The sequence below is a fragment of the Trematomus bernacchii genome, unplaced genomic scaffold (assembly GCF_902827165.1).
Source record: "Trematomus bernacchii unplaced genomic scaffold, fTreBer1.1, whole genome shotgun sequence".
In the NCBI taxonomy this organism is placed as follows: domain Eukaryota; kingdom Metazoa; phylum Chordata; class Actinopteri; order Perciformes; family Nototheniidae; genus Trematomus; species Trematomus bernacchii.
In genome coordinates this window covers 247979-260722 of record NW_022987546.1, presented here as the reverse complement: position 1 = coordinate 260722, position 12744 = coordinate 247979, and the positions used below count along the sequence as shown (strand labels likewise).

Sequence of the window (12744 nt, the reverse complement as noted above, 5' to 3'; positions counted from 1 at the left end):
AAACTGAAGTTATTGTACTCTACGAAACAAACTATCTAAAGATATACTAACTATGAATGGCATTAATTTGGCCTCCAGTAAGACTGTAAGAAATCTTGGTGTTATATTTGATCAGGATTTATCTTTTAATGCCCACATAAAATCAATCTCAAGGACCGCCTTCTTTCATCTACGTAACATTGCAAAAATCAGGCATATCTTGCCTCAAAACGATGCACAGAAACTAGTCCATGCATTTGTTACTTCAAGGCTGGATTATTGTAACTCTTTATTATCAGGGTGTACCAAGAAGTCAGTTAAGTCGCTTCAGCTGATTCAAAATGCTGCAGCACGTGTACTAACCAGAGTTCGGAAAAGGGACCACATTACTCCTGTTCTGGCTGCCTTACACTGGCTCCCTATAGAACACAGGATATAATTTTAAATGATTCTTCTCGCCTACAAAGCCCTTAATGGGCAGGCGCCATCTTACCTTAAAGAACTCATTATACCCTACTGTCCTACTAGGGCATTGCGTTCCAAGAATGCAGGATTGTTGGTTGTTCCTAGAGTTTTTAAAAGCACAATGGGAGCCAGAGCCTTTTCTTATCAAGCTCCACTTTTGTGGAATCAGCTTCCAGTTTGTGTTCGGGCGGCAGACACCCTATCCGTTTTTAAGAGTGCGCTTAAGACCTTCCTTTTTGATAAAGCTTATAGTTAGGGCTGATTAGATTCAGCCCCTAGTTTTGCTGCTATAGGCTTAGATTGTCGGAGGACACCTTACTTCTTCCTTCTCTCTGTCTGTACCTGTGTACTCTCATGTTCCGAATAACCCAGCTTGCCCCAAATTTCTTTTTGGTGTCTATCTACGCCGGGATCCTGAGTCGTGGCTGATCCTGTTGCTGCGGTCCTGTGTCCTGGATCCTGTATCCTGAGTCCTGTATTTGAGTCCTGGACTTCGAGTCATGTCTGAACCTGTCACTGTGGTCCTGCCTGACTCTCATCATACTACTTCCCTGATGGCTCCGACAGGATTGTTGACATCCTCGTGGATTCATCTTCTTATTATAGACACATGCATTTCCAAACATTTGGTGTACCTATGTTGTAAATGTATTATCTCTTCGATTTACACACGGCATCTATTGCACGTCTGTCCGTCCTGGGAGAGGGATCCCTCCTCTGTTGCTCTCCCTGAGGTTTCTCCCATTTTCCCCTTTAAACTGTGGGGTTTTTCCTTCTTTGGAAGTTTTTCCTTGTACGATGTGAGGGTCTAAGGACAGAGGGTGTCGTATTGTCATACTGATATTTTGTACAAACTGTGAAGTCCACTGAGACAAATGTAACATTTGTGATATTGGGCTATATAAATAAACATTGATTGATGATTGATTGACCTTATAATAATAAGGTTCTGTAAATATTTCACGTGAAATTATTATTTGATACGTTTTTAATGTAAGTGTAGGTGTACTTTAAAGGTCTCCTATTATGCAATTTTTAGGCATATATTATGGGTCTCAGATATATAAAAAATATATATACATGTCTAAGATGTGTTATGCTCAAAATACCAAACAGATCATGCATTTTAGACATCCCTCATATCCCTCTATTTCAGGCCTGTTAGAGAAGCACTGATTCTGGGTCCTTAGCTTGAAAAAAAAAAAAGAGGAGGGGGAGCTAATGCCTGCTCAGAATTCTACGAGATACTCAGCTAAATGCTGTTCCATGTTCCAAACCACATCAAGGATTATTTCGGAAACAGTATGGAGCTCAAATGCTTTTTCTCTTGAGGGTTTACTACGAGGTGAGTTCCTTTTTTAATTTCCTGCTTTTTCACACATACTCTCTCCAGTACAGGTTAGCTCTGAGTGTTAGCAATGCTTGCTAATGTTAACAAAGACCATATTACGTCCAAAACAGTCGTGCATTGTTTCTGATAGTAATGTTTCTGATAGTGCCGTGGGTCCACATTTCTGATATTACGTCATATCGGACGCAAATCTGGGTCAGCTCCGTTGTACCCCCGTTTTTAGAGATTTGGGTACGGAGGAAAAGAGAGAGGGTTTTGCTTTCTGACACTTTGTGAGTTCCCTGACACACCGGGGACACATATTTATGGATAAAAGACATAAAAAAGTGCATTTTGCATGATAGGTCCCCTTTAAGATTTAAAAATCAATAGTCAAGTACAGGAATACATTTAAAAAAAACACTCTGAATAATGAATCAAACACATTCACTAACACACTATGGGTAATCTATACCAAAGCAGAAATCCCAAGTTTTCATCATGCATAGCAATAAAAAAACGGTACCATATTCCTACAGTACATGTGTGTCATGCACACTCACCTGGAGCGGCTGACATCATAGCGGCTGAGCCAGTGTTGCAGCATCTCCTCACAGGTCTGCAAGGCTACAGCCGGGCCAAACAGGGCCTCTTGAAGCTTCGCCTTGGTGAACAGCAGGCTGGAGAGGAGAACACACACACACACACACACACACACACACACACACACACACACACACACACACACCACACACACACACACACACACACACACACACACACACACACACACACACACACACACACACACACACACACACACACACACACACACACACACACACACACACACACACACACACACACACACACACACACACACACACACACACACACACACACTACTTATCAGTCTTTTCTTATGCTGCATTTTCACACTTCACATTTTGTACTTGTGTACCTCTGGGCGGGATAAAGGCAAACATTTCTTTGAGTTTTGATATTTGCTTCTATAACATCTTCTCTCAGACTATTGGAAAGAAACATTCACAATACACATTTCGATGTTAAATGTACTAACTGTGTTCATTTGAAGATTTCACAGAAATACTAAGCATTAGATAATGCTTCATATACACCAAGCTCTTCTTGCCAAATGTTTTTACAGAGGACATTTTTAATCATTTAATCATTCAAAGCCTGAATTATAGAACATTTTATACCGAAAGAAAATTGCTTAATTGTTTTTTTCACAGTATTTTCAGATGTATGTGGTTAAACCAATATATATTTAAAAGATCTTAGTAAAAAGATGATGGCAAGGAAATGAAAATAAGAATTTTGAAACTGGCTTCATACGTTGCAAATGAGCACACATTTAATAGGACAATGCTTAACTTGCATATTATTGACCCTATTCACCTCTAGTTTCTTTCCTTAAAGTGTACAAAAAACACAAGTTGCTGTTTTTGTACCCGTACGGTTGTTAAACTGTGCACTCAGTAGCCTGGAAGATTGTTTATGTTGGCCAAACCCAATCAAACCTGTTCTTATTATCACTGATCACATGAGTGTGGACACACAACATGATTTTCCCTGAAAAGAAGATTAATTGTTTTGTAAGTTCACAAAGACCTTCCAACATTTGTCAGTGTCTGCTACTGAAAACACAGCATTTAACCTGCAAACTAGCTGATATTATCCCCATGCAGCTGACAGTTGCTGATTTGGTTATAAAAATAAAGAATTGTTTCTACGGTAGCCGGTTAAGTGCTTAGGACCCATCACCATCTCACTGATGCATGAGGCACACGTAGATCAATACAAGCAGAGAGAGGTAAAGATAGTCATCAACAACAAGCTCTGAGAGTTTGTACGTGTGTGTGTGTTGCAGCGTGTTGAGAGGTTGATGAGTAGAGGCCATTGAGTGTTTCCGCTTGGCCCATTTAGTTGAAGACAACTGGTTAAGTGATGTGGGAGTCTCTGATGTGTGTATGTGTGTAGTAATTGCCAGAAGGGGCTCTCAGAGGATGCAGTCTGTCATGGGCATCACTCATCCATGAGTATGAGGAGAAAGGGAGTGAGGGGGAGAGACTGTGGTGTAAGCCACATCTGACACCCGCCTGCCCCTCTGTCCTGCCTCCATGTTCTAAAACACTCCGCTGTCCAGGGGGAATACTGTTGCACAGGAATGAGTCCTAAAACCAGGAATTGAGTTAGCATTTAACCACTTCCAGTTCTCTTGTCCCAAAGTCTTTCTTTCTCTATCAGGATCCCCATTAGTCAAACGTATTTGTAATGCTTACAGTAGATGCCTGAAATAAGATCTGCGTTTAACACAAGCTTGAGAGAATTTTCATGTTTCTTTCTTCAAAATAAAAATAAAATACGTCAGCAAATACCGCACTAGCCAATGTGTCTTAAAAGTGGCGGTTGCTAGCAAGTGACTAAAAAAGGCTATTAAACGTCATCACGCCAAACATTAGCCGCCTTTAGCTTAGCGGTGGTGACACTAACATTAGCATTTTACTTCTGGCAGTTGCATTTATACTTCAAAAATCTTAAGAGTGGTGTGAATAGGTGGAGATCATCCTGCTGAACATATATTTGTTCTGAAATATTGCAAAATACAAGAGAAAAATCATGTCGTTTTTTGACGTGGGACCCCTTAAGATGCTAATGCTAACTTCATGGTCGGCCTACAAAAATATGTAATCACTGCAAGGAGAGAAGCAGAGAGGGAAAGAGGAAAAAATGTAATGGAGGGAGGGTCCAGGATCGATAGCAGAGAGACAAGCTTGTGTCAGGGGAAAAAAACTCTCCAAGAAATTAACCTCGTTACCGACTCACAGAGGTGTGTGTGTGTGTGTGAGGGTGTAAAAAGAACATGTAGAGATGTTAGAAAATAAAAAAATGAAAGTGTGTGTTGAAGGAAGGCATGACGTTCGGATGACAAGTTCTGCCCAGAGACATTGTGTTAAGGATACGCCTGCCAGTAAAGGTCCACCAGAGTGTGTGATTGTGTGTGTCTCCAGGCGACCCATTACCAGTGTGGAAAAGCATTCAGATGCATAGTGATGGTATAAACCCATTCTTGTATAGAAATGTGACAAGGTGTATGTGTGTGGGAGTGTAACATGCGTACAGGACTGACTTCTCTTACTGTGTATCCTGGGTATAAAACGTTTAGAACCATCTAAAATAGTTAATTTTAAGAGAGTAAAAGCTATAAAAGCTATTGAAATAATGGTAAAGTCTAAAAAAAAGTTAATATTTGTCTTTTTAAACACAAATTCTGGTTTTATTCTCAAACTACAATGGCATTCGGAGAGCGCAGACCAAAGTCAAAACTAATAGTGCATTCATGTTCTTTAGTGCATTTGCATTTGTGTTTTTATGCTTGCATAGTTTTTTATATTGCAGCTCATTTCGCTTAATGAAAGTGTTGTGTGGATGAAATTTGTACCAAAAATGTTGCCTCGTACCAGAGTTGTTGTTCAGATTTGAAGGGGGGGTTTACGTGATTAGTCCCAGTCAGGAACACATTTTTCCAATTAGTCTGACCCAAAATGAATGCCTTAAATGCCCATGCTGCAATGTGAGCAAAAGAGTAAAAGGTTTCAGGAGTATCAAAATGTAATGGCTTCCTTATTGGGCGATGCTACACCCATCCACCAAGTTTCCTGGAAAAAGTGCCAGTAGTTGCTAACAGGCAAACAAACAGACTAAGCTCAAAGAAAACCCTGGAGAATTAGAACCAAGTGTAACAAAGGGAACATGTAGGAAGACCTCATTTTGAATCAACGGTAAATAGTATTGTCAGGTAGCAAATCAGGATACGAGGTAGGTACTACTACAGTATGATAAGATATTCATAAAAACTGGAAACATTTCAAAAAGGCTGTGTTTAAAGACGCTATTATCACTGCAAGAGTGGTCACAATTTGAGGATTTACACCTACCTCTTTTCAATTAAATCACATATTCAAACCAGCGTGAGTCTTTACAAAATGCTTTATTGCGTACATAGTAATTGGTTACAGTACATCTGATCTAAGTCATCCAAGTATTTTCCACCTTATTATTTACCACTTGATCACAGCCAGTGTTTCCCTTGCATCTTCAAAAAGGTCCATTTCATGGAGATTACAGCACTCCAAACTACACAACACATTACAAGAGATGTCCCTTCCAGGCTCCTGGGAATGAGTCTGCGTGGTGTGAGCAGCCTGAGCGTAGTGTATGAGGACTGTGGCGGTGTAGCTCAGTGTAAAACGCTCGGCGGTGGCAAGCTAAGAGCGGAGAGTACCAACGTAAACTCCACATAAAAATAGCTACTAATGATCCAGTATTACTCACTCTGCACTCCCACAGATCAGAGTGTGTATTCTCTACAGGCACATGGCTGCATGCACACTTATATTTTTATATATATATAAACATCTATGTATGCAGTACAGTGCATGCATGCAGATTAACACACACATGCCGGTGCTGACATGCTTGCTTTGTGTTGCAGGGCATAAGCCAGGCACGTGCACACTAACTCACACTCTTACTGATGCACCCACATGCACAAATTACAAACACGCTTGCTCATGCTGTAACATCCCGTTAGATGAATGCAGAATCAAAGGCTGGGATTAAGCATTCTCTTTAGTACAAACTGTGAGACCACTCTCCCTCTCCCCCCACCTCTCACACACACACACACACACACACACACACACACACACACACACACACACACACACACACACACACACACACACACACACACACACACACACACACACACACACACACACACACACACACACACACAGCCTGTTTACTGGGTGATTAAAATGTCAAAGAAAAAAGGGAGAAAACGGAGACGAAGAGATACAGAAGATGCAAGAAAGAAGAGTGAGAAAGAAGGAGTTAGAGGGGAGGAAATGGAGAGAGAAAGAGAGAAAAGAAAGGCGGGTATAGGATGTGGGAGAAAAAGGAGGAAGGAGAAATTCAGTGTGCTACAGTGAGCTGACAGTTTGCTGTGGTGCAGAGACGCAGAGGCTAACAAGCATCACACACATGCATGCACACACAACACACAGTGACACACAAACATGTATGTGCCAGATTACGATCTTGCACATCCACATCCGCACAACATACAAGTACACACACACACACACACACACACACACACACACACACACACACACACACCACACACCACACACACACACACACACACACACCACACACACACACACACACACACACACACACACACACACACACACACACACACACACACACACACACACACACACACACACACACACACACACAGTCACAGCATGCCCAGCACCGTGCACGATGCAAGCTTTGATCTCTGAAGCTCGCTCACACTTCCAAAGCAAATGATATTCAGTGAGCTTGTTACTGAGAAAACACCTCTTTTCACTCCATAACTCTCTTTCTGCATCTATATCTGTGCCTCGATCTCTCGTGCCCTGACTCTGAGGTCTGCAACTCGGCCTCTGCCTGATGGTTCCCGGGGGTATTGCTAATTTTTGCCGCGTTTAGAGCTAAAACACAGTCAATAATTAATGTTACAATCGAGTTCTTCTTGTTCTATTCTCACTAAGAACATTATTCTCTGTGTGCATGCAAGCAAACATAAACAGGTGTGTTTTGGAGACTTACTGCAAGCTGTTTTATTGTATAATTATGTGTGGATTGTGGACATAATGCTAGCATGCAAACTTGCCTTCAGACAGGAAGTTGGGTCATCCAATGAGCCTATACAGTAAGTGTCATGACATGTAGGGCCAGCGCATTGTTGCAGAGGTTTATGGGCAATGTATGCATTGACCTCTACGCCTGTATCTGAATCAAAGTTTTTTGTTCTTTTTTTATATTTCGGGCTGTTAGATACCAAGTGAGCTAAACGGCGGCCCTGAATCTGAAGAAATTTGCCTTGAAACGTAGATTAAACCATTTGTTAAGGTAGGCAGGTCAGGGATGGGTGCTCGGTGTCAAAGTATCTGTTAATTTACAAGTCTTGAAACTAGCTGTTGACGCAAAAAAGAAAATGTTTACTATGGTAATAAATCAAGTGAGAAGTAGGATCACTTTCTTATAGATTTCTTTACAAGTTGCCCCCTTTTCACTATTCCAAACAATGCAGATTTTACTTTTTTAAAGAGGCCCTATTATGCTTTTTGGGGTTTGCCCTTTCCTGTAGTGTGTTATATAGGTTTTTGTGCATGTAAATGGTCTGCAAAGGCTAAAATCCCAAAGTTCCCTCCAGAGGGAGTTTCTCTCCCACACCCCTGCCTGAAACGCCTCCATAGGAACAACAGATCCGACCAGCTAACCAATCAGAGTAGACTTGGCAGCACAGGCCGTGTGAGAAAAAAAATGCACTTTGTGAACATTAAAGCATGTCAACGTGTCACAGTTGAAGCACTGGATACAGTACAAATATGAACCTAAAAAAGAGCATAAAAGGCCCCTTTAAGACACAGAGGTTGCCTCTTGTATAATATAATATTATGTCAAACATCAAAATGGACTGTAAAACTGATACACTCGACTTACTTTGAGAGAGAAATAGAGGGATGGAAAAGTGTGTTAGCTGCAGGTCCCAGGCCAGATGACCCAAAATGAATTGGGCCAGGTCAGGCTAAGGCTAACATTTCAGGCTGTCGCAGAAATCTTCTGTCTGTCTGTCTTCAGCTTTTCCCTACCTCTGTTCAAATGTGCTCTACTGATATGTAGAGGGAGGCTGTGGCTCAGTGGGGAGTGTGCTGGACTTCGAATCAGGGGATAGCAAGTTCGAGTCCCACTCAGCATGTCGTTGTGTCCCTGGGCAAGACACTTCACCCCAAATTGTCCACAGTACTGAATGTATGTAAGTCGCTTTGGATAAAAGCGTCTAACAAATGACATGTAATGTAATATGTGTTTCCAAGCCAGTAAATGTGTTATTGGGAACATAGATAAACTGAATATGGACATTCAGTTAGAATTCATTGTATTTCAGCTGCTTCCTCTCTGACTCAATGTCTCTCCATAACAACAGTTTTGGAACAACAACTGATGCTGCCTGCTCTACCCATATGACCTCATGGTTACCGGGGCAATGGGGATTCCTGGCGCAGAGAGCGATGTGATTGGCTGAGCCCGGAAAAGAGCTCTTAAATGGGTCAAAGCAGTCAAGTGTCTCTATGCAGGAGGTGTGTGTGTGTGTGTCTAAGTGTGCAATGCTGCATCGAGACAGAGAGAGAACAGATTTCATCTTCCAATTGTACATACAGTGCTGATCAGTAAAGCTTGTGTAATTATAAAGCCATCGTCTTCCCTGCACCCACCCACTCTGTCTCTTTCTTCTTCCTGTTTGGCTCTTACCATCCTCCCTTCCTTCGCTTTTTTCATGCATTTTCTTGTTTTTCTGCATTTGCACTCTCTTTCTCTCCCTCCTGATATTTAGATGGAGCCCATCTGTCTGCACTGGGACCGTGGAGGCCAACACTGACCCCAAATGGCTGCATTATGAAATGCTTTGCTGGCTTTGAAATGTAGAAAACACATCAGAAAGATGATGCAACATGCTTCCATATTATGGCTAGCGTGAAATAATTGGCCTGGATAGTTCATGTTATCTCTAATGGGGAGCTTCCTGCAATTCATGTTTTGAATGTGTTCAGGATGGCAGGCTACAATGCTTCCTGTGAAATCATGCGAGCATCTTAAACCAAAGTTTGGGGATTGTACTGCTGCTGACCTGCCTTCCACAATATCAATTAAAACTGGATTATTTTAATAAATGTCTTTGAGTATTTTCAGCTGAGATAAGAATAACACATTTATTTTTTGTTATGAAATAAAATACAAAACGATACAAAGACAACACAATGTTGTAATAATAATAAAGTATTGCTATTGATTCAAATCCTTTTTACTAACTGACATACGTTAAGAAGTCATGTAATACTTTGGGTGTTTTCAGCTGAGACAAGAATACAAAAATGAAGGAAAAACTCATTTATTTTCATTGTGTTTTTGTTTATAAAATTTGACTAAAAAAAAGAATATGTATATATATATATATACATGTATATAGGACATCAAACTGCATGTACTGGGAATGAGTCTTTGCTGTGGCGGACTCAGGTTCACCTGCGTTCCCTTTACGCGTGTCATCCCCCTTATCTCCCCCTTTCCACACTGTCACTCTCTAATGAAGGCTAAAACTAGCCCAAAAGACAACAACAAAATGTTATTCCAAACCACGGCTCTGTATCCTTTTAGTAACTTTAATATACGTTAAAAGTTATGTAATATTATGTCCTTTTTAAACCTTTGTCAAAAGATCAACATTCTCTGGAAATGTTCGATGAAAGGTAAGAAAAGCCAAGCCATAACCCCTTGAATGTATCTTAAATATGTTTTAAATAAGTGTAGCAGACAGGTGGGTTTATGTGTCGGACGACTTCTCTGTCAGTAAAGCAGCAGTGGGGCTCGGGTCAGAGCTGCAGTGTTAAAAGGGTAAGGGTGTGTGAGGGGCATAGGTACCGCAATGCAGGCCACCACTCTGGCACGTCTAAATAAGGCGTCAAGAGTGTGTGTGTGTCTGTGTGTGTGTGCTTGGCCTCCAACACAGTCGAGCTGAGACACCCTATCCTTACAGAGAGGACGAGAGTAAGGAAGGAGCCTCACTGCGGCACTTACTGTAACTACACACATAAACATGCCATACAAAGTGTAAAAATGTGTCCAGCAATCCATTACTGCCCTATCCTGAATTCACCAACACTTCCACCAACATTTTATGTCTCCCGTGTGAGTGGGACGGTAAATAAGTGGGCTTTACTTGAAGTTGCCGGGGTGCTGGCTGAGGGCCAGGTTCAGGGTGTCCAGGGCATGACGCTGGTGTTTCTGGGCGCTCAGCAGCAGCGTCAGCAGGTGGAGGGAGTGTAAGTCGTCCCCACGGAGAGATAAAGCTGCCTGCAGGGGCTCGATGGCTGCTGAAACCTGCCAGACACACACACACACACACATATTCTTAGGTATACTGTAATGTTTCTTAATGATTAATGTCCGTTATTAAAGGATAATAACTGTGTTTGCTTATACCTGCCGCACAAGTGCCAGCTGCAGAGACAGGTACATCGCTATCAGAGCGTCCTCAGGGTCTAATGAATGAGCCCTGTGGAGCAGAGAGAGAACACAACGTTTTTATGACAGGGAAGCACATTGCTTAAACAGCCTCTACTGCATGGTGCTTTCATATGGCAACACTTACTTTATCTATTATATAATTGTGACAAAATGGAGAATGTAAGGTTAATTCAATTGAAAAAAGTGTAAATAAAGACTAAATGAAATCAATAAATATAAATTATTGAAAGAAATTAAATACAATTTAAATAAATACAAGATATTAAATATAAATAAATGAAAATAGATGAACATTTTGATTTTATTGGACTTTTCACAACTGCGCTTTGTTTACAATGTTTATATTCGTTTGTTAAAATTGTTTATATTTTAACAAATGACTCCCCTTTAAAATAGATATGTTTTTTTTATTTCTATTATTTAAGCAATTATTAAGTAATACAAACACATTACTAGAAATGTTATCATGTCAAATTAATGCAATAGTGGAATGTGAAACAAAAACCTGAGTTTCAGTGGGATACAAGACCGACTATTGTACGTCTACTTTGAGGCTTTATTTAGCCACAGTAGTACTTTGAGATAATTGCAAACATCTGCATACCGAGGCAATGCTAACAAGCTTTCAACATGCCTATGCCATGCCAACATGCCAAGTTAACCCCATTAAGCATGGCTAAATATGAAATGCTTTATATGTATGTTTAAAATGAGAAAAACTTGGGACTACTGATAAACAGCAATATACAGTAAAAAGAAGAACCTACTTGCTCAATGCTCGTAGCGCTTTTTTGTTGAACTCATTACGATCAGCTTTTAGAGAGGCTGGAGAGAGAAGAAAGATTCAAATGTTACCCCAAATAGCTTTAGCTTTGCTATAATTAAGCAGTTCAATTGTAACTATATATTATAAAGTAAAATACTGTTCACTTGGCAAGTGAATAGTATGAATGACAAATAAGTTAAACCTAGTTTTTACGAGAGATATGGGAAGATTGATACTATTACGATTTATACTATCATGTATCTCTCTCTGATGAATAATGTTGAAGAAAAGACCACCAAACATAAATCAATAGCCTCTATTCAAAGGCATTGGAAATGTTTATCGTCCTTTATCTAACTCTGCATACAAACTAGAGCCTTTCTACAAAAATATCAAAGTTAACAACTTGGTTATCATGAAACCATAGTGGGTCCAAGGAGTCAGGTGTGTGATAATATGGGGTTAGGGTTAGCCTAACACTAACACTATTTCAGCCTAACCCTAACCATAACTCAAAACCTAACCATAACCCTAACCCTAACCCAAACCTAACCCTAACCCTAACCCTAACCCTAGCCCCTACTCATTATATTTTGCCACTCGTGTCATTACCATACTATATTAACGCCAGGGGAAGCCTTATGCGTAGTATTTTGATGCAGAAGTTTCATGCATGGTTAAAGTTATAACCAGGGGTGGACACAACTTTCTCAGTGAGGTACTCAGATGAGTACCTGGAGTCAGTGTTTGGTACTCCAACTTCTGGCTCCCCTCAAAGTTCCCATGAAGCCCTCTGTATCGCGAATGTCAACGGGGGGGGTGGTAGTGGAGTACAGAGCTTCGTGACCACAGAGCGTGTGAACGTTGTGATCAGCTGTTTTAGCGCAGTGCTGCTGTACAGACCGACGTTAACAGCAGCCCTGTCTGTGCACACGGAGACCGACTCTGTCGTCCGGTGATCTAACCGCCTTCTGGTAAAGCTTCACAAGTACGTCGGTACGCAAATGCGCTTTGTGACACAAGTGATGCC

The 12744-nt window shown here is 40.9% G+C and overlaps 1 protein-coding gene across 1 annotated transcript in view; it reads right to left on the bottom strand.

The window, feature by feature from the left end:
* The window catches only part of ttc7a (tetratricopeptide repeat domain 7A), a 77033-nt gene that overhangs the window by 37280 nt on the left and 27009 nt on the right, over window positions 1-12744 (bottom strand). Inside the window, exons 13-16 of the mRNA XM_034122642.1 lie at window positions 11716-11773; window positions 10904-10976; window positions 10641-10801; window positions 2338-2454 (exon numbers count right to left, since the gene is read on the bottom strand). Of these exons, the coding sequence (XP_033978533.1) occupies window positions 2338-2454; window positions 10641-10801; window positions 10904-10976; window positions 11716-11773 (409 nt within the window). The remainder of the gene's footprint in view (window positions 1-2337; window positions 2455-10640; window positions 10802-10903; window positions 10977-11715; window positions 11774-12744) is intronic.